This window comes from Heloderma suspectum, chromosome 4 (genome assembly GCF_057233095.1).
Source record: "Heloderma suspectum isolate Gila_16-S chromosome 4, 16-S_ref, whole genome shotgun sequence".
NCBI classification, from domain to species: Eukaryota; Metazoa; Chordata; class Lepidosauria; order Squamata; family Helodermatidae; genus Heloderma; species Heloderma suspectum.
The window spans coordinates 24,361,598-24,389,426 of record NC_139461.1 but is presented as its reverse complement, the minus strand read 5'-3'; the positions used below and the strand labels follow the sequence as shown (position 1 = coordinate 24,389,426).

Genomic DNA, 27,829 nt, shown 5'->3' with positions numbered 1-27,829 from the left:
GCAGCCCACTGCCAGGGTGCTGGATCCTGCTACTAGCAAGCCACTGCAAATGGTTTTTTCCAGCATTTGCTAATGGCTGTTAACAGTTGAATTCTGCCTATAGCAGTTGGTTCATGCAACTGGCAAGCTCCAGGCAAGGACTAAGAATGTGCAGTGTTTTGATGCAGCTTGGATGGATAACAGGTTTTTTGCCTGACATTGGGGGAAGGCTGGTACTTGCCGGCTGTGGGTCATTAACTGCTCCTGGTCTCTGTTGTGCAGCTCAGGGACTTAAATGCTCAAAATTCCAGGTGTCACATGAAAGAAAGAAATCCTAGCAGCTGTAGTTACAGTGATACACCTGAAACATGCAGTGATAGGAATTTCCAGTAAGGAGTGTTGAACAAGTTGCTGACCCTCAGTCTAATAAGTAAATTTATAATTCAGTCTCGCTGAAAGTTGAACACTGAAAGTTAAAATGTTAGGAACAAAAAAAGTTGAATTACCCTAAACATGAGTTTCATCTAGCAGCATGGCCTAGACCAACAACTGACTGTTAGATTAATTCAGTCTGATTTACATACATATCAGTGGTGCTTTCTCAGTTAACCAAAACCCATCAACACAGCACTCCTACTACCTATTACTTACATACAATTAGGGCGCAATCCTATGCATGTTTAGGCAGAGAAAAGGCCTACAGCTCCCAGCATGCCCCATACTGGCTGGGGCATGCTGGGAGTTGTAGGCCTTTTCTCTGTCTAAACATGCATAGGATTGCGCCCTTAGTGTTCTTAGTATCTTTTTTTTTTCTTAACAGAACTTGCACAGAACTTGTGATCAGCAAAGGTGCTGTTTTGTGAGTAGACAGCATTTCTTACAGAACATCAGGCATTCACCAGGTGTCACAGGATTTTCATACACCACACTGCCTATCTGTACTTTGCTTAATGTCAGTATGCAACTGATGCTGGCAGGGAAGAAACATGTGATTAAAATAGTGGCACATACACAGTAGGCATGTGATACTGTGTGAAATCATTTAAAGTTATCAGCTGCTAAAGGCAATTATGTACAATTTGGCCAAAAAGGAACTGCTACCAAAAACATTACAGGCATACCTATCTAGCGGCAAGCAGTAATACAATTCTAAGCTCATGGGTTGGAATTCATTTCTGTTGGACAGAGGATGGTAAGAGAGCACGGGTGCCAAGAGCAATCAGCACTGGACTGACAGTAACCTGTGAATGCTGACAATTCCAGCCAAAAGTTGTGAATTCAGGTACCCTGTATCTCAATGGCGGGGCGAGGGCTTTGCACACAGGTTACATGTACAGTCATTGGCATGTCAAGTTTAAATGATCTCCAGCAGCAAGGCTGGGAATTATATGGGGAGCCACTGCCAATAAGAGTGGAAGATACAAGGATAGATGGGCCAATACTCTGTACTATATGACAGCCTCATACATTCATAAGACTCTCTTGCAATGAGAGCCAGTGTGGTGTAGTGGTTAGCATTGTCCTCATGCTGGGGAGACCCATCTTCAGTTCCCCACTCACCATGAAGCTCATGGGATGGCCTTGGGCCACTCACCATCCCTCACAGCCTAGCCTACTCCACAGGGCTGCTGTGAAGATAAAATTGGTGGCAGAGGGGCAGCATATACGCTACCCTGAAATCTTTGGACTAAGGATGGAAATGGGACTTTACAAAGCAAAGGAGTATATAAATTGGCACAATGGCATCAGGCTACACCAGCCTTCTCCAACCTGGAGCCCTCAAGAGTTGGACTACGATTCTCATCCGGAGAGTTGGATTTACCATTGGCAGTGCTTGCTGGGACTCATGGGAGTTGTAATCCCAAACATCCAGAGGGCAGCAGGGTGAGGAAGACTGGACTACACCAGTCATAACAGGCTGTAAGCCCACTATGATCCTATGATCTATGAACTACCGACAGGAAACACATGGTTGGCTGGCCCCAGAAGGTAATTTATACAGAGAGGCGGCAGTAGAGTTCAACAAGTTTGAGAAGAAACGCTGACGTTCAGGGCAATCCTGAGACTGCCTACTCAGAAGTAAGTTACACTTGAGTAGATTACTCCCAGGTAAGTGGGTAGAAGGCCGGTCCTGATATTCGAGAGGCAAGAGGAGGAAGGTGCCTGGGAGGGGCAGGGCTCTGCATCAGCCTCCCCCAACCCGGCGCCCTCCAGGTGTTGGACTACAACTCCCAGCACACCCACCCCAGCCAGCATGGGAGTTGTAGTCTAACCCATCTGGAGAGCGCCGGGTTGGGGGAGGCTGCTCTCCGCCACGCCCGGAAAGGCGGCGCAACAGGCACTTCAGGAACTGCCTGACACCGGCGACAGGCTGCGCGCGAGGGAGCGCTCCATCCGTCCCTGGGGTGCGAGTGGCCGGAGGGGCCAGTTCACGGGGGCGCTGCTGTTCGCAGGTGCCGGGAGGGGTCGGTCGGTCGGTCGGTCAGTACCTGCTTGACGCTGGCGGGGAGGCGGGCCCAGGGGTAGTTGTGGCGAATGTGGAACTCCACGTCCACATTCATGGCAGGCACCCCGCGGTGGGGCGGAGAGGGCGGGCGTGAGGGGCGGGCGGGCGGCCCCGGCCCTCGTCACAGCCGCCTCAGCCCCGGACCCGAAGCGAGGCGCGGACCAGCCACGACCCGACGCAGCAGCCAAACCGGGACTTCGCTCCCTCCCTCACAGCGCGCTTCCGCGTTACGGAGGCCGGGGACCCGCCCCCGTAACGTCACTTCCGATTCTGGCGCGTGGAGCAGGGGGCGTGCGTGGGGAAACGCCGCCTCTGCCGCGGGGGGGGGGGCGGCCCCTCTGGGAGGGCGCCGTTGAGCCGCGGCGGCGTCTGCTCTTTATAGGCGGCGAGTTCTTCGGGTCCTGTGGAACACCTTTTTTCGGGCAAACAAACGGTTTTCCGAAAAGACCCTCTGCCTCTTTTAAAGCCTCGAAGTGTAGGCGCGTCATCGGCTGCGTGAAACTACAAATCCCGTGATGCTTTGTAAGGAGCGGGCCCTTTCGCTTGTGACGTAAGAGCAACCGGGGCGGGGCCTAAGTGCTCCCTTGGGGCGGATGCGCTGGCTTGTCTGCTTGTGGAATTACAGCGCGGCTAGTTTGGCCCGGTAGCTTGCTTGGTCTTCCGTGTTCAGAATACATGCTGTGTGCCACTTAAATGTTATTTCATATAATAAAGATATATATATATAACCGCCTGTTGAGGGGGACGTTTCTTTATTATAGAGGGTGCACTCCGATGCATGTTTAGACAGAAAAAAGTCCAGGAAAAGTCCTGGATGCTGGGAGTTGTAAGACTTTTTTTTTTCCTGTATAAACATGCATAGGATTGTGCCCTTTTTATCCATTTCCTGAGCCAAAAAGTCGCAGTAGCTTACCTTCAATCAGTAAAGCAAGATAGTTCTTGCCTACAGGCTTACAATCTCAAAAAAGGAGCAACGCAAAAGGAAAAAAAAGGATGGGGAAGGAAAATGGAAAAAGCAAGTGATCTTTTAGCAGGGCTGTTAAAATGGCGTTCCTTCGCGCCTCTGATCTCCCTCTGTACCAAGGGTCGCCCTGAGGATGCCCACCAAGACCCACTTGCACTCCCCACTTAGACCCCTTATGTGCCTTCCCCAGCCCCTAACCATGATCCCCCGCCACCCCCAGACACACACTGCCTACCTCATCTCTGCACTGCCAAAGCCCTAAGAAGGAAGCAAGAAGACAGCAGATTGGGCAAAAATAGAGAGATTCCCCAAAATTAGAAATCATCCTGGAGGACCAAAGAAGTTACCCATCCCTGCACTGTTCAGCCTGCTGGAATGATGGCTGGTGGAGCCCTCAATGTCTTTCAACAGGGCAGGTGGAATGACCCTGCTTCCCCTCTCCCTGTGTCTGATGAAAAGGGCTTGTGTCCAAGAAAGCTTATGCAGCCCATAATAAATCTGTAAGGCTACAATCTATACCTATTTACCTGGGAGTTAGCCCAACATAAGAGCCAAGGCCCTTTTGTCCAGCATCCTGTTTCCACAGTGGAAATGACACAAGCACTCCTGCTTGTGTTCACCAGCAACTGGTACTGAGAAACATACTGCCTCTGATCCTGGAAATATAACCATCATAATTACTATTTTTATTTATTGAATTTTTTAGATGCCTTTTGCTTAAAAAAGACCCAAGGTGACTTACAACAAAATTATTAAAACGTACAAATTATAAAATAGCTGAAAAATACCAAAACATAATAAAACAACTAAAACATCAGTACAGACCATAACCAAAACAATGGATACGTTAAAAACCCATCACATGCCTTCAAATGCCTGGAAGTAGAAGTCTTGACCTGGCACTGAAAATAAAACAATGCTGGTGTCAGGCAGGCCTCACCAAATGGCCATGCTGGCTGAGAATGATGGGAGTTGTAGTCCAATACATCTACAGGTCACCAAGTTGGGGAAGGCTGTAGTAGCCATGGATCGCCTTATCCTCCATAAATTTGTCTAATCCGCTTTAAAGTTGTCTAAATTGGTGGGCATTTGTGGAAACAAATTCCATAGTCTGATGGTTTGGTCCACAACTCTCATCAGCCATAGCCAGCATAGCCAATGGTGAGGGCTGATGGGAATTGTAGGCCCAAAAAGGTCTGGAGGGCCACATTTTGCGCCCCCCTGGTTTAAATCCTGAACTCAGACTTCTGAGCAGATATGCATAGGATCATACTGTAAGTCTTTAAGGTGCCACAAGGCTCTTTGTTGCTACAACAGGGCAAGCTCTCTGAAAGTTTTTAAAGCATTGTTATTCTTCCTTCTAGGTTATAGCAATGGTAAATTTCAAAATAAAAGATGGATTTGGGGGTTAGTTGGATTTCTTTAAAATAAATAGTGGGTTTAATCTTTCCCATGGCTTCATATATTTGATTATTAATGTGTTGCTTCTTGTGTCTTTGTATCCTTTTGTTTTCATAGCTATTTACCACTCATTTACTCTGGAACAGTCTTATTTCTTTGTAGAACTACCTTTAAGGAAATTGGCTGAGGTTGCTCGCTAACTTCTTTGAATGTTTTCATTTAATAATAATTGTTTACTGCACGTATAATTGCTACCACTTTAGAAATACAACATTGACAAGGCATAAATACTGATGACCAGATGGAATAAAAACTATATTGAATTTAAAATGTATTTTTCAAAGGAACAGGGAGCTTCAATGAAGATAGTACAAACTGTCTGTAATATTGGCGCCAATGGAAGCTTTACTTTCAATGCAAATAGCAGGACAGTGATCCAGAAAATGACTACAGCAGGGGATAAAGGCTTAAAGCCCTCCTTACATCCCTCCCATGCCAGGGGCTCTTTTCCACCTTGTATTTAGTTTTTTGGGGGGGAGCTGGGGGTGGCGATGGCGGACAGGAAGCTCTGGTGTGGGCTGGTCCATGAAGTCATGAAGAGTCGGAAGCGACTGACCGAATAAACAACAACAATTTAGTTTTTTAAAGCCATTCACATACTTTCAAATTGTGTGAATAGCATATTGTCTAATTTGGCCCTCAAACGCCCACTGTTGACACGCTATTCACAAATCATTAAAACATTGTGTCTTGGTCAACCCACAATAACATCAGTCATGCTTGCTTTTCTATATATTTTTAAATAGTCTGTATCTGGAATTTTCTTTTCCACCTGCAGGTGTCAGCCATTTGCTCTTCTAATACTCTGCAACTGCTATATAATTGAGATGGCCTGTCCAGAGACATCACACTTCATTCCTGAAGAAAGTGGTGGTGTACCGTAAGCAGTGTGTGCAGTGGTCACAGACACTGTTGCTGACAAAGGGAGGGACTTGTAGCTCTATGGTAGAGCATCTGTTTTGCATACAGAAGGTCCCAAGTTTGGTCTCCAGCATCTTCAGGTAGGGCTGGAAAAACTCCTGTCTGAAACCCTGGAGAGCCATTGCTGCCAGTCAGTGCTGACAATACTGGCCTAGATGGACCTATGGTCTGATTCAGTATAAGGCAGCTTCCTATATTCCCATCTTGCCCATTTACGTTCAGATTTCCAACTCAGCCTTATCCTGCATGCCTAGATTGCAACTGGGTTTTAAATTACACATATCTCCCAGGGTGAAAATCTAGGGAATCCCAACCAGACAAAACCCCAGACTAAATATGCACTCTTATAGAGGCATATCATCCTAGATGGTCTTTTTAGTTGGGACCAGTGGAGAGCGCTTTCTCAGTAGCTATAGAGGGAGGTTTGTCTTGCCTGTTCTTGTATGGCCTTCCTTTTTGTTTAGGAGGGCTTTTGGATGAGATCTGCCAGTATTGTTTTAATCTCTTTTGCCAGTGGTTTGTCGTTATTCATTTCATTTATTATATTTCTGTACCACCCAATAGCCAAAGCTCTCTGGATGGTTTGTGTTGTTGTTTATTCGGTCAGTCGCTTCCGACTCTTCGTGACTTCATGGACCAGCCCACGCCAGAGCTTCCTGTCGGCCGTCGCCACCCCTAGCTCTCCCAAGGTCGAGTCCATCACCTCCAGAATATCATCCATCCACCTTGCCCTTGGTCAGCCCCTCTTCCTTTTGCCTTCCACTTTCCCTAGCATCAGCATCTTCTGCAGGGTATCTTGTCTTCTCATTATGTGGCCAAAGTACTTCAGTTTTGCCTGGATGGTTTACAAAGATTAAAAACCTTAAATACAGTACTATGCATAATATAAAAACAGTTTAGCTACAAACATATAAACAGAGCAGACAGACATACACACACATATGCAAACAATATCCTATGACCTGATTAAAAACCTATCATATGCTGCCAAATGCCCCGGAGTAGGGGAAAGTCTTAACCTGGCACCAAAAAGATAACAATGTTGACACCAGCCAGGCTTCACTGGGAAGTTCATTCCAAATTGGGGGGCCACCACGGAGAAGGAACTCTCCCTTTTTGCCACCCTCCAAGACTCCCTCAGAAGAGGCACCTGGAGGAGGGCCTTAGACAATGAGCATAGTGTATGGGTAGGTTAATGCTGGGAGAGGTGGTCTATCAGGTGTTATTTTCAGGTATTATTTTCTGCTGATGTTTTAATAGTGGTGATGATTCTGTATGGTATTCGCTACTGGGCCAGGTTTAAGGTTTTGTTACTAGTGTACAAAGCCCTAAACAACTTGGGACTAGGATACCTGAGAGAGCACCTTCTCCCTTACCAGCCTGCCCAGTCACTGAGGCCATCATGCTCATGATGGTTCCACATGAACCTATGACCCAACTGGAGTCCACCCGGAGAAGAGCTTCAGTGTGTGGCCCCATTTCTATAGAACTCCCTGCCTCTGGAGGTCAGGCAAGTGCCAACACTGGGTTGTTTCTGGTGCCTCCTGAAAACAGCTCTATTTCAGGAAGCCTTCCTTGAATAACCAGCCCCATTTTTAATTGGTTCTCTGTTTTTAAAAAGAATGTTGATATGGTGTTTTAGTCTTTTTATCTTTTTATTATTTTATCTCTTATTGTTCACCACTCCAAAATCTGTTTAGATGTGAAGCGGAATATAAATGTTGTAAATAAATAAATGGTGCCTCCTGTTACGGGGCATCTCTACACCAGCCTAAAATCCTGCATTTAAAACAGGGCTTTCTGCTTCCGTTTTAAATGCAGGATCACAACAGACTCCCTTTACACGTGCTTCCTTTCCCCCTTCCCCTTTCCCCCTCCTTCCCATATCTGAGTCTTCCATTAACTTTCATTGATTTCACTCCTTTTCTTGTCGCTTTTCCTCTTTTCACAGAGGGAACTCAAGCGGAACACAATGGAGTAATTTGAGAGCTCATTATCTGCAATCTATTTAAAAATGAAACGAAGGGCATTTAGTGCAGGAGACGCCCTGGAGGGTCATAGTGTCATGTAGAGAGCCCACAAACTTCCGTGAAGGAGTAATCTCAATCACAGGATAAAAGTTCTGTGTGAAGAAAGCCGTGGTGTGTTATTATATATTATTATTATTATTATTATTATTATTATTATTTAAAAGTATTTATGAATAACTGTTCTGGCCACCAGGCCCTCAAAGCAATGTACAATTCGAAACCAAACAATGAAACCACAACAAAATAAAGGCCAAAGCATAACATCCTTTAAAACATGCCAAAACAATATTAAAATCTACATTTTTAAAAACAAACAATATCCCTTCCCATCCCCCTCACCACCACAGAGACACAATACCTGCCTAAAGTTGGGCAGGTATTTTATGTGTCATGGATAAAAGCCAGCATGGATAAGGGCTTGCCAAACTTTCAAAAAAATGCTCCGGCAACCCTCTGAGTAGCAAGAGTTTCCTGCGTCTGGAGCATCTTCTGCAGACATCTTTTTCAATTATATCCCTTTGCTGACCAGCCGGTGCATGGATGGCATAGTCATGAGAGTGCTTTGGTTGGGAGTCTTGGGACAATGTGACATTGTTATGGGTTACTTTCAGGTTTCTGTGAATAGGACTATTGTTGTGGGATGCGTTCAGACAGGGGTCCCCAACTTTTTGGGTTAATGGGCACATTTCCTAGAAGGCATACTACTGAGAATTGCTCAAGAACCTAAGTACAAGGCAGAGTTGGGGGTGTGTGTGTGCTGAGCTCTAGAACACAAACCCTCTGTTTTTAACTTAAATAAAGATGATGCTGGAAGGCAGCCTTTTGCTTTGCAGCATGCCAGCCTCCCAGTTAAAAATAATAATGTAAAAAAACCCTTAAATAAAATAGAAATTGTCATATGCTAATTTATATCTATGTATTTAAATTTAGAAATAATGATGAGGATTTATTTCAGTTCCCCAGAAGGCAAAGCCAGCTGATTAATTTCTCATCTAAATCATCAGAAATAAAATTAATTCTTCAGTTAAGTTACACCCTGCTTCAAATCATCCCAAACCAATAGAAAAAGGCTTTTGTTTTGCTTTTCTCAGCATAATTGCCATGCTGGGGAAACTACTGGGGGTGGGGTGGCAGCCTATGAGGAGGGGAGCGTTAACCCTCCCCTCCTCAGCTCCAATCCCCCTTGAAAATTGTACGCTGAAAATAGGTTTTGAGTGGGCTGTAAGCATGATGGTGTCAAGAATGGGGGAGTATTTGCTTATTAAGATTTATAGCCTTTTCTGGTCCCAGAAGAGTTCTAAGCAAAGAACAATAAGCTGCATTCTAAAATTACCATACAGAAACAGCCTGTAATAATTCTGTATCAAAAAATGATATCAAAATGATGCCTAAATCTGCTTAGAAAACATACTCCTTATATTATTGCTATTATTACCATTATTTCCCTCCTTTTTCCCCTCAAAGGAACCCAAGGTGGCTTACATGATTCCCCCTCCTCTCCATTTTATCCTCACAACAACCCTGTGAGGTAGGTTCGGCTGAGAGTCAGTGACTGGCCCAAAGTCACCCAGCGAGCTTCATGGCCAAGCAGAGACCTGAACCTGGGTCTCCCAAGTCCTAGTCCAACTCTCTAACCACTACACCACACTGGCTGTTCTTTGATTTCCTTAATTAAAATATGATGGCATGCAACCCTACCTCCTAAATGCCTGTCTAAGGGTGCTTCTGGATGTCACATTTCCCAGCAACAGTAGCCACAGTCCTTGAGACAATCTAGGAAGTGTGACATAGAAGAGGTTTGCCTCTGCCAAATTCTTTCAGTACTCTTCCTTCCAAGACAAATTATACTTTCTTCTTATTTGAGATACCTTGATTTTCTTCACTTTCCATAGTCCAATCCCAAACAACAGCAGTAATCCAACTAATTAAAAGTGGCATTAAAAGTGAGTTTATGTGGACTAGAGCCCACTTCCCCCTTCATGGATCACTGCCTTGTTGTGGCGAAGGGGCTTGCGTAACTCAGTGAAGCCATAAGCTATGCCGTGCAGGGCCACCCAAGACGGACAGGTCATGGCAGAGAGTTCTGACAAAATGTGGTCCACTGGAGAAGGAAATGGCAACCCACTCCAGTATTCTTGCCAAGAAAACCCCATGGAACGTATCACAAGGCTAAAAGATATGACGCCGGAAGATGAGCCCCTCAGGTCGGAAGGTGTCCAATATGCTACTGGGGAAGAGCAGAGGGTATTTCCAAGTAGTGCCAGAAAGAGTGAAGCGGCTGGGCCAAACCCGAAAGGACACTCAGCTGTGGATGTGTCTGGTGGTGAAAAGAAAATCCAATGCTGTAAAGAACAATATTGTTTAGGAACCTGGAATGTCAGATCAATGAATCAAGGTAAGCTGGAGGTGGTCAAACATGAGATGGCAAGATTGAACATCGACATCTTGGGAATCAGCGAACTAAAATGGACAGGCATGGGCGAATTTAATTCAGGTGACCATCATATCTACTATTGTGGGCAAGAATCCCTTAGAAGAAATGGAGTAGCACTCATAGTCAACAAAAGGGTGGGAAAAGCAGTACTGGGGTACAATCTTAAAAATGATAGAATGATCTCAGTACGAATCCAAGGCAAACCATTCAACATCACAGTAATTCAAGTCTATGCCCCAACCACTGAGGCCGAAGAAGCTGAGGTTGATCAGTTCTATGAAGACCTACAACAAGACATCCTCTTCATCATAGGGGATTGGAATGCTAAAGTAGGAAGTCAAGAAATCACCGGGATAACAGGCAGGCATGGCCTTGGTGTACAAAATGAAGCAGGACAAAAGCTAATAGAGTTTTGCCAAGAGAACATGCTGATCATAGCAAACACTCTTTTCCAACAGCACAAGAGGCGACTCTACACATGGACATCACCAGATGGTCAATATCGAAATCAGATTGATTATGTCCTTTGCAGCCAAAGATGGAGAAGCTCCATACAGTCAGTAAAAACAAGACCTGGAGCTGACTGTGGCTCAGATCATGAGCTGCTTCTTGCAAAATTTCGGCTTAAATTGAAGAACGTCGGGTAAACCACTAAACCGTTCAGGTATGACCTAAATCATATCCCTGATGAATATACAGTGGAGTGCCTGAGGAACTATGGACGGAGGTCCGTAACATTGTTCAGGAGGCAGCAACGAAATCCATCCCAAAGAAAAAGAAATGCAAGAAAGCAAAGTGGCTGTCTGATGAGGCTTTACAAGTAGCTCACGAAAGAAGGGAAGCGAAAAGCAAGGGAGAAAGGGGAAGATATACCCAACTGAATGCAGAGTTCCAGAGAATAGCAAGGAGAGACAAGAAGGCCTTCTTAAGTGAACAATGCAAAGAAATCGAGGAAAACAACAGAATGGGAAAGACTAGAGATCTCTTCAAGAAAATCGGAGATCTCAAGGGAACGTTTTGTGCAAAGATGGGCATGATAAAGTACAAAGAAGGCAGGGACCTAACAGAAGCAGATGAGATTAAGAAGAGGTGGCAAGAATACACAGAAGAACTATACAGGAAAGATCTGAATGTCCCTGATAGCCACGATAGTGCGGTCACTGAACTTGAGCCGGACATCCTAGAGAGTGAAGTCAAGTGGGCCTTAGGAAGCATTAGTAACAATAAAGCTAGCGGAGATGACAGTATTCCAGCCGAGCTATTTAAAATCCTAAAAGATGATGCTGTTAAAGTGCTGCATTCAATATGCCAACAAATCTGGAACACTCAACAGTGGCCACAAGACTGGAAAAGGTCAGTTTACATTCCAATTCCAAAGAAGGGCAACGCCAAAGAGTGTTCAAACTACCGCACCATTGCGCTCATTTCACATGCCAGCAAGGTGATGCTCAAAATCCTACAAGCTAGGCTTCAGCAGTATGCGAACCGAGAACTACCAGAAGTACAAGCTGGGTTTCGAAGAGGCAGAGGAACTAGAGATCAAATCGCCAACATTCGCTGCATCATGGAGAAAGCAAGAGAATTCCAGAAAAACGTCTATTTCTGCTTCATTGACTACGCTAAAGCCTTTGATTGTGTGGATCACAACAAACTGTGGCAAATTCGTAAAGTGATGGGAGTACCAGACCACCTTACCTGTCTCCTGAGAAACCTGTACGAGGGTCAAGAAGCAACAGTAAGAACCAGACATGGAACAACCGAGTGGTTCAAAATTGGGAAAGGAGTACGACAAGGCTGCATATTGTCACCCTGCTTATTTAACTTATATGCAGAGTACATCATGAGAAATGCCGGGTTGGATGAATCAGAGGTCGGAATTAAGATTGCTGGGAGAATTATCAACAACCTCCGATATGCAGACGATACCACCCTAATGGCAGAAAGCGAAGAGGATCTAAAGAGCCTCTTGTTGAGGGTGAAAGAGGAGAGTGCAAAAGCTGGTTTGAAACTCAACATTAAAAAAACTAAGATCATGGCATCTGGCCCCATCACTTCCTGGCATATAGAAGGGGAAGAAATGGAAGCAGTGACAGATTTTACTTTCTTGGGCTCCAAGATCACCGCAGACGGTGACTGTAGCCATGAAATTAAAAGACGCTTGCTCCTTGGGAGGAAAGCTATGGCCAACCTAGACAGCATAGTAAGAAGCAGAGACATCACCTTGCCGACAAAGGTCCGTCTAATCAAAGCTATGGTTTTCCCAGTAGTAATGTATGGATGTGAGAGCTGGACTATAAGGAAGGCTGAGCGCCGAAGAATTGATGCTTTCGAACTGTGGTGCTGGAGAAGACTCCTACGAGTCCCCTGGACTGCAAGGAGGTCAATTCAGTCCATCCTAAAGGAAATCAACCCTGAGTGCTCATTGGAAGGACAGATAATGAAGGTGAAGCTCCAATATTTTGGCCACCTAATGCGAAGAGAAAACTTCCTGGAAAAGACCCTGATGCTGGGAAAGACTGAAGGCAAAAGGAGAAGGGATGAGATGGCTAGATAGCATCACCGATGCAATGAATATGAACTTGAGCACGCTCCGGGAGAGAGCGCAGGACAGGAAAGCCTGGCGTGCTATGGTCCATGGGGTCACGAAGAGTCGGACACGACTGAACGACTGAACAACAACAACAAGAGCCCACTTCAACTGATGTATGAAGTAGTGTCTGGTCTATGAAAGCTTATGCCATAATATCGATGTTACTCTCTAAGGTGACTCAAGATTCTTTGTTTTTGCTGCAACAGATTAATACGTCTTTTGCACCAAGCTCTGGTTGATGGTGAGGTTCCAGTAGAAAACAAAGTAGACCTGCAAGTATGAAGACTGCCCACCCTGGGTCTAAACTGAACTCTAGATAAAGGATGAACCCACCTTTCAAAATAAGAGCCACGTTCTCTCTGGGCACTCTTTGAGATGTGTTGTTTGTGTGTACGATTTAATTAAAAAGAACTGAATGGGCAGCTTGGGACTTATATTAATCTAATCCATCCTACTGCGCAGAGGCTGGTTCCTAGTACATTCTCAAATATCCCTAAGTAATTGATCAGTGTATAAAAAGAATCCCCCCTGACACACACGTAGAGAGCACAGTTTAATTGAACCATGGATCAGCCTAAAAGTGTCTTAATCACAAGGGTTCTGGGAATGCCCTCAGCCAAACACAGTTAGTACAATCCTACATGCACTAGAGACAAGCCAATACTATGCAATCTGTAGACAGAAGAAAACAGAATGGTGTCGTGTGCATATTTTCTGAAGTTTTAATTGTTTTCCTTCCCCCAGGTCTGCTTGGAGTGAAAAGGCAAATGTTAAACTAGGAGATGCACTTAGATGCTTGCTAAATGGTGCAGAAAACCAAACAAACCACAAGTTTGTTCCAGAGGAATATATTATCATTTGCCTCCCTTAGTGTCAGATACTCAAGGGCTTGAACCACAAACTCATGGATGGAGGTTAGCGCTTAACGTAGTGAACTTATATAGGACTGTTTGTGATCTTGCAGAGCCCTCTTCAGGCAGAGAAGGGGATTGTAGGATGCAATATTGGACACTAGGATTGGCGAGCAGTATGAAGCCTCTAGATTGGTCGGTCCTAGTATAAAGTCAAGGGACTTGGGCTTCTGCTCCTGCCTAATCAACAGAGCAGCATCCTCTCTGCTTGCTTCATGTTTGTTATTGAGGAGACTTGTTGTATTCAGGCATAGTAAATTAGCTGTGTGCTGTTCACTTAAGCACAACCCAATCGCACCAATCCCTTGCTAAGCAAAAGCCCGGCTGCAGGCTTGTATTAACAAACCTGTTAAGTTACATATATGGACTTATATGGTTAAGTTACATATATGGACTTACATATATATAAGTTACATATATACATATATAATCAACATAAAAACAGAGGTGAGATTAAAGGAATGAAAAGAGGCTGTTCCCCCCTCTTCTTCCCTCCGCACATTCCCTTATGGGTTTCTATTTGACGTTATCTGAAAGAAGGCATGCATGCGGCTACTAAAAAGGCAGATGTAGATGACCATAGTTGTAATTTACAGCTTTGCAATCAAAAGTGGGAAAATTTAGTCTGAAAGCCAGGCATCCACCTGGGTGATCTAAAGCCATGCAGGTTGGGGATGTTGGGAGCTGTGGTCCAAAACATCTGGAGGGCTGCAGGTAGCAGGAAGTCTGTATTAGCTGATATTACCAGCTTCCCCACATAACTGAACATTATAAAGCTGGATGGAATGGTGTACTCTAGAAGCAATACATGGAGGGAAAGATTACAATTAATCTCCCTCCCTCCCAAATTTGTATTGTTTTTCACAGTGCCTGGTGCCTTTGAGCAGATGGCATCTGAGGTTATTTGGGCCATCTGCAATCAAGCACAAGTGAGAACATTTTCCCATGTTCTCTTTATGAAAGCTACAACTGTGTCAAAAAAAGTGCAGTTTTTCCTGAGGATGGCATAAAGCTCCCATTCTCAAGAAGAGCATTATGTTAATCTTATTTCATCTTATTTTCTCACCTGCAGGTTTCTCGCCTGAGCTGGGGAACGTTTAAAAAATGTGCTCCAAAATCTTCTTCAGGTCACATGGTATGGACTACAGCACCTTGGGAGGTGTTCCATTGGCAGTTTATTGCCACAAGCAGCTTTGTAATCTATCGATAAGGTTTAACCATTTGGCTAATCCGTTGTGAATTGCTTATATTGCTAGTAACTACAGATACATTTCTACTTGTAGGTCTATGTTTGCTGTGTAATAATTGTTTAAATGTTGTTTTTTCTTCCAAAGCTTAGCTCTTCCCAAGTAATGGCATGAGGAAAATAAGGGGCCTGCGGGGAAAACATAGCAATATTTTTCAGCTATTTATAAAAACAATCCAAATAATCAGTGGTGTAGTGGAGCCAGGGATTGTAGGGATGCAGTGCCGGGACATTTTTTATTAGCAGGGATACTGACGTCATCTCCCACCCCTCTCAGAATTCCCTGCTCCCTCTGAGTTTAGCTGGAATCCTCACAGTAACTGGGGGGAAATGAATGTTCCCAGCAGCAACATATTGTTCCCTGTTGTAATGGAAAGTGTTTGGGGTGGAATGGGCAATAAAGACACATTCACTTTAAAAATATCTGCACCTTGGGGAGATGAAAACTGCTAGAACTGTTTTGTTGATATGGATTTTTAGACTTTCCTTGGGGGTGTCGCTATAGAGACTGTCATGATGAGTGCCTGCACTTCAAAATTTACTACTGCACCATTATTAATAATGTATCTCCTGCTTCTCTTCTAGTTGGAAGCTAAGTTAAATAGTCATTCCTTCTCCCCACAGAGTCCTGGGAATTGTAGTTCTGGGAGAGTATATTAGGGATCTTTAACAAAATTTCCAGCACACTCAAACTACAATCCCCAGAATTCTTTACAGAACACCATAAGTTAACTACAGTATAACTGTGTAGTGTAGGTATGCCTTGGGGTGGGGAAAACTGATACACTGAGCCCTACACAGGGGGCAGAGTTGGCATGTCAACCATTTTTATTAATTTTATGAAACAAACTCCCTCTGAGTTTAGCTCCAATAGCTGGGAGGAAATTAATTTTCCCAGTAGGAATCTATTGTTCCCTGCTGGAATGTAAAGTATTTTGGGGTGGCTTCGTCTGGAATGGGCAATTAAAACTCAATTGTTTGATAAAAGACCAATTCCTGATGGAGATGAAAGCTGCTAGAACTAATTTGTTGATATGGATTTGCCTGAATTTTGGGATTCTCCTTGGGGGCACGGCTATGGGGGCTGTCATGATGAGGCCCCACCCTTCAAAATTTAGCACAACAGCACTGCAAGTAGTGCAGATAATAAAATCAAATTTAACTAGGCCATCATTACTGGCGGGTGGGCAACGGATGTAGTGATATAACTGATGGATTTGAAGTTGGTCTGAATGACCTTTCAGAAGTTCTTTACAACCAGTTTCTCTAATTACAAAGAGATTCCGGATCTCTTCCAAATCTGTAACTCATGATTCTAAGATTTCAGTAAGTAGAACTATCAGTGTAGATGCCTGCAGGCAACACCACTCAAAGACCTGACAACAGATTGTCAGTCATATTAGATTCTTTTCGATTACCAAGATGAAGCAAAGCCACCTTTGCAAAAGGATGACAGTTTATTGATAGAAAATAGAATCAGAATAAATATGCAAAGTAAGCTTATACCTCTAATCAGCCAATGAAGCTGTCACAGCTAGGGATGTATGGACTGTGTAAAATCCGCTCCATCTGTGTTTTGCAAATTGTCAGGTGCCTTTCGTTCCGTCATCTGCCCACAGACGGATGCGAATATTTTTTTTTGTCATGTGGAAAAATATGGAAAAAGTTACTTAAGTATTTACATGATAGCATCACCGATGCAATGAATATGGTCTTCAGCACACTCCGGGAGAGAGCGTAGGTCAGGAAGGCCTGGTGTGCTATGGTCCATGGGGACACGAAGAGTCGGACACGACTGAACGACTGAACAACAACAAAGTATTTACATAATTTACCCCAGTACATAACATTTAGTGTATTGTCCCCTACGTTTCCTTAGCAGAAACTTACATATTTTTCTACGGATTTATATGCGTAAATTTTGGGAAAGTAAAAAAATCATCCGAAAGTGCACGGACTCCGCAGGGCCTGAGGGGGTCGCTCCGCAGCGGATTCTGCAGGCTGGATTCTTACAAATCCGAGCTCATTTTAATCCATTCCTAATTTCTCCAGTATCCCTAGTCACAGCTGATATATCTATCTGAGTCCCCAAGATAGACTTGAAGTCATTCCTAGGACTGGCAAAAGTTCTCCAAGCTGGTAGCGCACTTTCCCCCTTGGAGGCATAATGCCTCTAATATTGTGCGTATTAAGCTTTCCTGGCCCCCAAACTGCACATATTTAAATATGCACATTTTTTACTTTCTTTGTGCGCACACAACAAAGGCAGGAAAATGGTGGGTGCTCACCGGACAGGATCGCGGTGAGTCTGGGCCACTCGCCAAGCTTGTGGGCGGCCTGAGTGCAGGTCCGGGGGGGAGGCAGCGGGGCCTGCGCTTCTGCGGGCGCCTGGAGAACCGAAGCTGGGGTGGATTCTCAAATCCCCACTTTTTTGCTCGTTAACCAACTCACTACAGTAGCCACTGATAGCTTTATCCTCTATGAATTTGTCTAATCCAGGGGTGGGGATCCTCCAGATTGTCTTGCAGGACCTCCCTGTTAGATAAAAAGTCCTTGCTTTCGGTTTAGAAGGAAAGGATGCCAGGCAGGCAGCAGTGGATCCAACACTATTCTATTGAACGTTTTGCAAAACGGGTGCAGAGCAGTCTGGACCCCGAGACACGTGTGCAAAAGCCCTTTATATCATATCGCTTCTATTGTTCTTACCAGTAACCAATGAAACAGTTAGTACATCGGCTCACTAAGTCAATATCCAATAAACAGTCACTATCAGCTTACCAAGCCGTTAGTCATGAGCGCGTCAGTATGATTCCCTTTTTGCTCCGCCTATATTTTCCCGCCACTCGGGCTCTTACGTAACTTGAGACGCCAACGGTTATGGAGTCTCCTTTTTTTTCTAACATCCCCATCTGACCTGCAGTACCCTCTCCTCGCTCCTGCCCCCGCATAGTAACTAGGCTTTTTAAAAGCATCCATTGGTGCCAATGGAAGCTTTATTTCAGGAGTGTTGAACTTCTTTCAGTCTGAGGACCAAATTCAGTTTTGGAAAAGTTCTTCAAGGCCGCATTCCTGTAGTGGGCACCAGATGAAGGCAAAAGTGGGTGGGGCCAAAATAATGGCACATTTTAGCTGAAAACCCTTATTACCAGTAGCTAAGCCTGAGGAGAGGCATTTCAACCCTTTAGAATTAGGGCAGGGGGAGAGATGTGCAAAAGCCAGGAAACCACCAAATGATCGGCAGTCAGGAGAGAGGGGGTGGCGCTTGAGGAAGGTGCCATCTAGGGTATCCCAGAAGGCTGAATTGGGATCCCAAGCAGGCCAGAATTGGCCCGCAGGTCTGAGGTTCAACACTCCTGCTTTATTTTAAAGCCTTACCGCTTCAAAATAAAGCTTCCATGGGGGGAGGGCAGGACCAAGGAGGGGAGGCAGCTGGGGAGGGACATGGAGAAAAACGAGAGAGAGAGAAGGGGGAAAGAACATGAATGGACATGAATTGTGCGACTCCTGACAAATTTCCATGGAGGGAATTTGGCCCTTTCCGGGGGTTGTGTGTGTTCCCCACTCCTGCCCTAATCCATGCTGGTGGCTGTCACCCCATGCTGTGGTAGTGAATGCCATTGTTTAAGTATGAACTGTTTGTGTGGAGAGCTTGGTGAGCAACAGGAGTGATCTTTACAAAAGTCAGCTGCGTGTTAATGAAATGGGCTGCTGAGAGCAACGATTCCTGAAATGGGCTGCTGAAAGCAATGATTTAATGCTTGCATCAGGCAACGGATGTGCAGTTCTAAATGTGTCACACCATCTCTGGAATGCCTGATGGACAGTTGGCATCACAGATTTTATTTCTGGCTTCTCTATGTAATTATCATTTACCTATGTCGCTTCTGAAGGAATATGACACACAGATATGTACGATTGACAACATGAGCTAATGTTATGACGGCAAAATTATGAAATTATTAAAATATAATAAAGGTGAAGAGAGCAGATTCAGTTACATACATATATTCATAATGTAGCTTCAGTAATCTAAAGCATAATCCTATTCATGTTTACTCAGGAGGAAGAAACCAGTCTTCAATAGGGCTTACTTCCTAGTAAGTATGTTTAGGACTGCAGCCCTAGAATCTCATCTGTAGTGCCTTAGAGCTCGTTCATATCTTATAGATACCAGATGGAAGCTGGTAGGGAGGGGTGAATCTCTCAGTTTTGTTTTCTCCTGCATTCACATTTTTAAAATGCCAAGTTTTTTCTTGCTTGAATATGAAGAACTTTGCGAATTTTAGTAAATTACTAGACTTACTAGTAAATTACTAAATTTCTAGAGACTACTGAAACAAGGTTCTCAGGCATCTGCCCCAGCCCAATTCAATATGTACAGCTATTCCCAATGTAACCCTGCCAACTGGCTAACACAGGTCACAGATTAGTTCAAATATTTTACCCTGTGCGGCTCTAAAATCATAAAGTTGCTTCACGGAAAAAAAATCAGACAGTCCAAATATTCAAAGAGATATTTTATCACAAATTTGTAAAACAAAATAACTTGCAACATGTATTAAACAACAGTACAATTCCAGTTTCTTCAGTACCTCTCCAAGGGCATCTCTACACCAGCCTAAAATCCTGCATTTAAAATGGGGTTTTCTGCTTCCGTTTTAAATGCAGGATCAGAATGACTCCCTTTTTCACGTGCCTCCTTTCCCCTTCCCCTTTCCCCCTCCTTCTCCCCGTATCTGAGTCTTCCATTAGCTTTCATTGATCTCACTCCCCTTCTTGCCGCTTTTACTTTTTTCACAGAGGAAACTGAAGCGGAACTCAAGGGGGTAATTTAATAGCTCTATCTGCGATCTATTTAAAAATGGAACAAAGGGCATTTAGTGCAGGAGACGCCTTGAGTGAAGGAGCAATCTCAATCACAGGATAAAAGCTCAGTGTGAAGGAGCCCCAAGAGGGTACACTGCATACAAACAAAAGGGGTGTTTGTAATCCACCAGAGCAACAAAGCAAGCGGGGGGAAATCTCCACAAGACACTTCTCCCAAAAAGGTGCTGAAGAGAGATCCTCTTGCTGGTACTGCATTTTGGGCCTATAATCTGTGAAATTAGAGACAATTCTCAGTAAACAACAACACAACCCAGGTCACAGGCCTTCTCCTCTGGGTGGAGTTTCTCCTGCTGCTGGCTGGGCTGACTGAGGTATTTTGCCCCACCATAGGTGATGACATGGAAGCAGCTTCAGAAGGGTTACACCAGCATAGACAGTACCATGATGTATCTGTCTGCCAAATAGCTATTAAAGATGAGGAGCCGGTCAGAAAAAAGAGGTGGCAACCCTAATTAACATGGTTGAATGTGCCACAGTTCAAGCCCAGACTTTTAAGACCAAAGTACTCAATGCCCTGGGTGGACAAATCTGTCAGTTTTGGTTTCTCCAAGATTTGAATATTCTTAACCTTCAGTTCTTTTGGTCCTGATTATGGAGAAATTTGCAAATTTTGGTAAATTCTTTTCAAAAACAAACTGAAACGAAATTCTCACCTATCCCTAGCTTTTGGGATTTTATTTTATTTATTTATTTAAAACATTTATATCCCACCCTATATCATTAAGATTGGAGGGTGGCATACAGATAAAATCAATTTAAACAATATAAAACAGTAAATAATTTAAACATCTAAAAATGTATTAAACATTAAACAAGCTAATGCCAATTAAAATCTAAAACAATAAAACAGTTAAAACAGTGTGCTACTTTAGGGAATGCATTTAGTCCACAAAGGCTTTGGTAAAAAGCCATGTTTTTATTTGGCGCCAAAATGAAACCAATGTCTGCGCCAATCAGGCCTCCAAGGGGAGGGCATTCCACAACTGGGGTGCCACAACAGAGAAGGCCCTGTCCCACATCCCACTATAGTGTATGTCTCGCACTGGTGGGACACAGAGGAAGGTCCCTCCAGTAGATCTCAGTCAGGCATATATAGGGAGAGATGCTCCCTCGAGGTCCCAAGCCGCTTAGGGCTTTAAATGTCATCACCAAAACCTTGAATTCCGACCAGAAGCGTATTGGCCGCCAGTGTAATTCCTTTAAAATTGGTGTTATATGATTTTTACAAGATGTTCTAAGGTAGGTGCAGCAGCATCCAGAAGCTTTGAAGTTCCTATAGTCAGGTGTTGGGAGAGACATCTGTTTGAGACCTTGGAGAAATGCTGCCACTCAGAGAAGTCAATTCTGGGCTAGATGGACCAACTCTGATTCAGTATAAGGCAGTTATATTTGTCAACATGCATGTAAGTGCCACTACATGAGCACCAAATACCAATTCCCTGCTTCTTTCTTGCATCCATCCATCCATCCATGACCACATCTCCAGATAGTAAATGTTGTTGAATGAGTTTGAGATGCAGTCATTCTATAACTGGATCCATTTTGAGTTTAAATTATCACATGTTCTAAAAATTTTTTTAAGGGAAACTATTATTACTGCTTTATTACCCACCTTCTCTCCAAAAAGCTCAAGGTGATGGACACAGTTTCTCCCTCTATTTTATCAGATGGGCTAGGATCACCCAGTTGCTTCATGGCTGTGTCAGGACCCTGAGTCTTGTCCAGGTTCCTTAGCAGGATGATCACAGCATCCTTCTTCAGAGTCAATTTATTTGGTGGCAAACTGCTCGGGTTGAGCATTTAGGAACTCCAAAGGATATTGCGCATTGATCCTGGCATCATTGCCAGTGACTTCATCTGCGCTCAAGTAGGTCTTTCCTTCACCTTCCATTCTGTCCAGTGCCATCTGGTTGATGTCACAGTGTTCATTATTGGGACACAGAATGGCCTTGCCTGCATTAGCACGTATAGCTGCCTTGCTAAAGTCAGCCCCGTAGACAGCAGTGTCAATGTCCTCGTTAACAATGCATGAGTCAGGGATAAGAACATAAGAACATAAAAAGAGCCCTGCTGGATCAGGCAAAGGGTCCACCTAGTCCAGCATTCTGTTCACACAGTGGCCAACCAGCTGTCGACCAGGAACCCATAAGCAGGACATGAGTGCAAGAGCACCCTCCTCCCCATGTTCCCCAGAAACTGGTGTACCTGAGCTTATTGCCTCTGGTGTACATAAGCTTAGCGGAGGTAGCACATAGCCATCAGGACTAGTAGCCATTGATGGCCATCTCCTCCAGGTATTTATCTAACCCCTTTTTAAAGCCATCCAAATTGGTGGCCATCACTACAGCTTAACTATGCGCTATGTACTTTATTTTATCTGTCCTAAATCTCCCACCTGGATTTCCCACAATCCCAGCTGTTGTAACCTTCCCTCATAGGGGGGATGTTCCAGCCCCTTGATCATTTTAGTTGCCCTTTTCTCCACTTTTTCCAGTTCTACAGTATCTTCTTTTAGGTGTGGTGACCAGAACTGTACACAGTTTTCTAAGTGTGGTCGCACCATGGATTTGTATAAAGGTAGTATGATATTGGCAGTTTTATTCTCAGTTCCTTTTCTAATTATGCCTAACATGGAGTTCGCTTTTTTTACAGCAGCCGCACACTGGGTCAACATTTTCATTGATTGTGAACTGTATGGCTACCCTTCATAAGCATGCATACCAAGCCAGTCCAGGCAACAGGCACACACTTTTGCCTTGGCCGCACAAGATGGAAAGAAAGCAACAAAGGTCTCGCCACAACCACTGCGTCCATCAGTGAAAAAGCTCTTGTTCTGTACACCAGGGTCATGCACAGCATCAAGGCCCTTCTCAATGATAGCCTTCTGCTGTTTGCTATAGTAAAGAGGCGCTCACCTTCAGCTGGCTCGAGGGCCATGTCATAGGTGCCTCTTAATCCTTTCATGATTTGTTTACAGGCTGTATTTTACTGACATATCATTGTACCTGGGCCTGCACCTGTGCTTATAAGGGTGTACCCAGACTTTGTTTGTGTTCATATTTCATTTTGCTCCAATTTGCAATTAATTATGTTTGTTTAATTATACTTGACTTTTTTGATATTAAAAATAACATTTTATTGTACATTGTTTGTAGAAGATAGCCTAATTTTTAAAAAAGAAAAGAAAGAAAGCTTTATGGACATAAATAAACTCCCGATTTTGAATTGTAGTGAAAGCTGTCATTATTTGTGGAATCTGTGTGTCAAGAGCTTTCTAATGAAGTGTGTTTCATGGGAACCGGTCAACGGGATGACTGTCAAAAAGGGATGACCAGCTAACTCCTGACTTTGAATACATACATACATACATACATACATACATTGTTCTTGTTCAGTCATTAAGTCGTGTCTGACTCTTCGTGACTCCATGGACCATAGCACGCCAGGCCTTCCTGTCCTCCGCTCTCTCCCGGAGTGTGCTCAAGTTCATATCGCATCGGTGATGCTATCCAGCCATCTCATCCTCTGCTGTCCCCTTCTCCTTTTGCCTTCAATCTTTCCCAGCATCAGGGTCTTTTCCAGTGACTTTTCGCATTAGGTGGCCAAAATATTTGAGCTTCAGCTTCAGTATCTGTCCTTCCAATGAGCAGTCAGGGTTGATTTCCTTTAGGATTGACTGATTTGACCTCCTTGCAGTCCAGGGGACCCATAAGAGTCTTCTCCAGCACCACAGTTCAAAGGCATCAGTTCTTCGGCGCTCAGCCTTCCTTATAGTCCAGTTCTCACAGCCATACGTTACTACTGGGAAAACCATAGCTTTGATTAGACGGACCTTTGTCGACAAGGTGATGTCTCTGCTTCTTACTATGCTGTCTAGGTTTGCCATAGCTTTCCTCCCAAGGAGCAAGCATCTTTTAATTTCATGGCTACAGTCATCGTCTGCCGTGATCTTGGAGCCCAAGAAAATAAAATCTGTCACAGCTTCCATTTCTTCTCCCTCTATATGCCAGGAAATGATGGGGCCAGATGCCATGATCTTAGTTTTTTTAATGTTGAATTTCAAACCAGCTTTTGCACTCTCCACTTTCACCCTCAACAAGAGGCTCTTTAGATCCTCTTCGCTTTCTGCCATTAGGGTGGTATTGTCTGCGTATCTGAGGTTGTTGATAATTCTCCCGGCAATCTTAATTCCAACCTTTGATTCATCCAGCCCGGCATTTCTCATGATGTACTCTGCATATAAGTTAAATAAGCAGGGCGACAATATGCAGCCTTGTCGTACTCCTTTCCCAATTTTGAACCAATCAGTTGTTCCATGTCCAGTTCTTACTGTTGCTTCTTGACCCTCATACAGGTTTCTCAGGAGACAGGTAAGGTGGTCTGGTACTCCCATCTCTTTAAGAATTTGCCATAGTTTGTTGTGATCCACACAATCAAAGTCAATGACAAAAGTCATTGACTTTAGTGTAGTCAATGAAGCAGAAATAGACATTTTTCTGGAATTCTCTTTCTTTCTCCATGATCCAGCGAATGTTGGCGATTTGATCTCTAGTTCCTTTGCCTCTTTGAAACCCAGCTTGTACTTCCGGTAGTTCTCGGTTCACATACTGCTGAAGCCTAACTTGTAGGATGCCTTGCTGGCATGTGAAATGAGCGCAATTGTGCGGTAGTTTGAACACTCTTTGGCATTGCTCTTGTTTGGAATTGGAATGTAAACTGACCTTTTCCAGTCTTGTGGCCACTGTTGAGTGTTCCAGATTTGTTGGCATATTGAGTGCAGCACTTTAACAGCATCATCTTTTAGGATTTTAAATAGCTCAGCTGGAATACTGTCATCTCCGCTGGCTTTGTTGTTAGTAATGCTTCCTAAGGCCCACTTGACTTCACTCTCTAGGATGTCCGGCTCAAGTTCAGTGACTGCACTATAATGGCTATCAGGGACATTAAGATCTTTCCTGTATAGTTCTTCTGTGTATTCTTTCCACCTCTTCTTAATCTCATCTGCTTCTGTTAGGTCCCTGCCTTCTTTGTCCTTTCATGCCTGTCTTTGCACAAAACGTTCCCTTGATATCTTCGATTTTCTTGAAAAGATCTCTAGTCTTTCCCATTCTGTTGTTTTCCTCGATTTCTTTGCATTGTTCATTTAAGAAGGCCTTCTTGTCTCTCCTTGCTATTCTCTGGAACTCTGCATTCAGTTGGATATATCTTCCCCTTTCTTCCTTGCTTTTCGCTTCCCTTCTTTCCTCAGCTACTTGTAAAGCCTCATCAGACAGCCACTTGGCTTTCTTGCATTTCTTTTTCTTTGGGATGGATTGAGTTGCTGCCTCCTGAACAATGTGACGGACCTCCGTCCATAGTTCCTCAGGCACTCTGTCTATCAGGTCTAATCCCTGAAATCTATTCCTCACCTCCACTGATGATATGTTTTAGGTCATACCTGGTTTAGTGGTTTTCCCTACATTCTTCAATTTAAGCTGAAATTTTGCAATAAGAAGCTCGTGATCTGAGCCACAGTTAGCTCTAGGTCTTGATTTTACTGACTGTATAGAGCTTCTCCATCTATGGCTGCAAAGTACATAATCAATCTGATTTCGATATTGACCATCTGGTGAAGTCCATGTGTAGAGTCACCTCTTGTGCAGTGTTTGCTATAATCAGTGTGTTCTCTTGGCAAAACTCTTATTAGCCTTTGTCCTGCTTCAGTTTGTACACCAAAGCCATCCTTGCTTGTTATCCCAGTGATTTCTTGACTTCCTACTTTAGCATTCCAATCCCCTATGATGAAAAGGACATCTTCTTTTGGTGTTAATTCTAGAAGGTGTTGTAGGTCTTCATAGAACCCATCAACCTCAGCTTCTTCTGCCGCAGTGGTTGGGGCATAAACTTGAATTACTGTGATGTTGAATGGTTTGCCTTGGATTCGTACTGAGATCATTCTATCGTTTTTGAGATTGTACCCCAGTACTGCTTTTCCCTGCTTCATTTTTCTGCTTCATTGACTACGCTAAAGCCTTTGATTGTGTGGATCACAACAAACTGTGGCAAATTCTTAAAGTGATGGGAGTACCAGACCACCTTACCTGTCTCCTGAGAAACCTGTACGAGGGTCAAGAAGCAACAGTAAGAACCAGACATGGAACAACCGATTGGTTCAAAATTGGGAAAGGAGTACGACAAGGCTGCATATTGTCACCCTGCTTATTTAACTTATATGCAGAGTACATCATGAGAAATGCCGGGTTGGATGAATCAGAGGTCGGAATTAAGATTGCCGGGAGAATTATCAACAACCTCCGATATGCAGACGATACCACCCTAATGGCAGAAAGCGAAGAGGATCTCAAGAGCCTCTTGCTGAGGGTGAAAGAGGAGAGTGCAAAAGCTGGTTTGAAACTCAACATTAAAAAAACTAAGATCATGGCATCTGGCCCTATCACTTCCTGGCATATAGAAGGGGAAGAAATGGAAGCAGTGACAGATTTTACTTTCTTGGGCTCCAAGATCACCGCAGACGGTGACTGTAGCCATGAAATTCAAAGACGCTTGCTCCTTGGGAGGAAAGCTATGGCAAACCTAGACAGCATAGTAAGAAGCAGAGACATCACCTTGCCAACAAAGGTCTGTCTAATCAAAGCTATGGTTTTCCCAGTAGTAATGTATGGCTGTGAGAGCTGGACTATAAGGAAGGCTGAGCGCCGAAGAATTGATGCTTTCGAACTGTGGTGCTGGAGAAGACTCTTACGAGTCCCCTGGACTGCAAGGAGGTCAAATCAGTCCATCCTCAAGGAAATCAACCCTGAGTGCTCATTGGAAGGACAGATAATGAAGCTGAAGCTCCAATATTTTGGCCACCTAATGTGAAGAGAAAACTCCCTGGAAAAGACCCTGATGCTGGGAAAGACTGAAGGCAAAAGGAGAAGGGGACGGCAGAGGATGAGATGGCTAGATAGCATCACGGATGCAATGAATATGAACTTGAGCACGCTCCGGGAGAGAGCGCAGGACAGGAAGGCCTGGCGTGCTATGGTCCATGGGGTCACGAAGAGTCGGACACGACTGAACGACTGAACAACAACAACAACTGCTTTTCCCACCCTTTTGTTGACTATGAGTGCTACTCCATTTCTTCTAAGGGATTCTTGCCCACAGTAGTAGATATAATGGTCACCTGAATTAAATTCACCCATGCTTGTCCATTTTAGTTCGCTGATTCCCAAGATGTCGATGTTCAATCTTGCCATCTCATGCTTGACCACCTCCAGCTTACCTTGATTCATTGATCTGACATTCCAGGTTCCTAAACAATATTGTTCTTTACAGCATTGAACTTTCTTTTCACCACCAGACACATCCACAGCTGAGTGTCCTTTCGGGTTTGGCCCAGCTGCTTCACTCTTTCTGGCACTACTTGGAAATTCCCTCTGCTCTTCCCCAGTAGTATATTGGACACCTTCTGACCTGAGGGCTCATCTTCCAGCGTCATATCTTTTAGCCTTGTGATACGTTCCATGGGGTGTTCTTGGCAAGAATACTGGAGTGGGTTGCCATTTCCTTCTCCAGTGGACCACATTTTGTCAGAACTGTCTGCCGTGACCTGTCCGTCTTGGGTAGCCCTGCCCTGCACGGCATAGCTGATGGCTTCACTCAGTTATGCAAGCCCCTTCGCCACAACAAGGCAGTGATCCATGAAGGGGACATATATATATATATATATATATATATATGTATGTATGTATGTATATATGTGTGTGTGTGTGTGTGTGTGTGTGTGTATATATATATATATATAGAGAGAGAGAGAGAGAGAGTGAGAGAGGAATGGGCTGTTCTAAAGGCAAGTGAAAAACAAGTGGTAATATGTAATTGTCTGGTAAAACAGTATTGTACTTATGACTTGAGT

General features: G+C 44.1%; 1 protein-coding gene and 1 long non-coding RNA gene across 7 annotated transcripts in view; one reads left to right on the top strand and one right to left on the bottom strand.

Moving 5' to 3' along the window:
- Positions 1 to 2,743, bottom strand: part of FAM91A1 (family with sequence similarity 91 member A1) — a 44,597-nt gene extending 41,854 nt beyond the window's left edge. For all 3 annotated transcript variants that reach the window (XM_084848829.1, XM_084848827.1, XM_084848828.1), the window contains exon 1: positions 2,469 to 2,743. In XM_084848829.1, the coding sequence (XP_084704955.1) occupies positions 2,469 to 2,540 (72 nt within the window). In that variant the 5' untranslated portion in view covers positions 2,541 to 2,743. The remainder of the gene's footprint in view (positions 1 to 2,468) is intronic.
- Positions 801 to 23,152, top strand: LOC146346627 (uncharacterized). 4 transcript variants are annotated; one of them, XR_014789991.1, is made up of 5 exons: positions 801 to 2,460; positions 7,783 to 7,972; positions 13,630 to 13,799; positions 14,869 to 14,931; positions 22,582 to 23,152. It is a non-coding gene; the product is annotated as an uncharacterized LOC146346627 (long non-coding RNA). The 4 variants fall into 4 exon arrangements; XR_014789990.1 differs by lacking the exon at positions 801 to 2,460 and adding an exon at positions 2,683 to 3,007; XR_014789992.1 differs by lacking the exon at positions 801 to 2,460 and adding an exon at positions 2,683 to 3,035.
- The last annotated feature ends 4,677 nt before the right edge of the window (positions 23,153 to 27,829 follow it).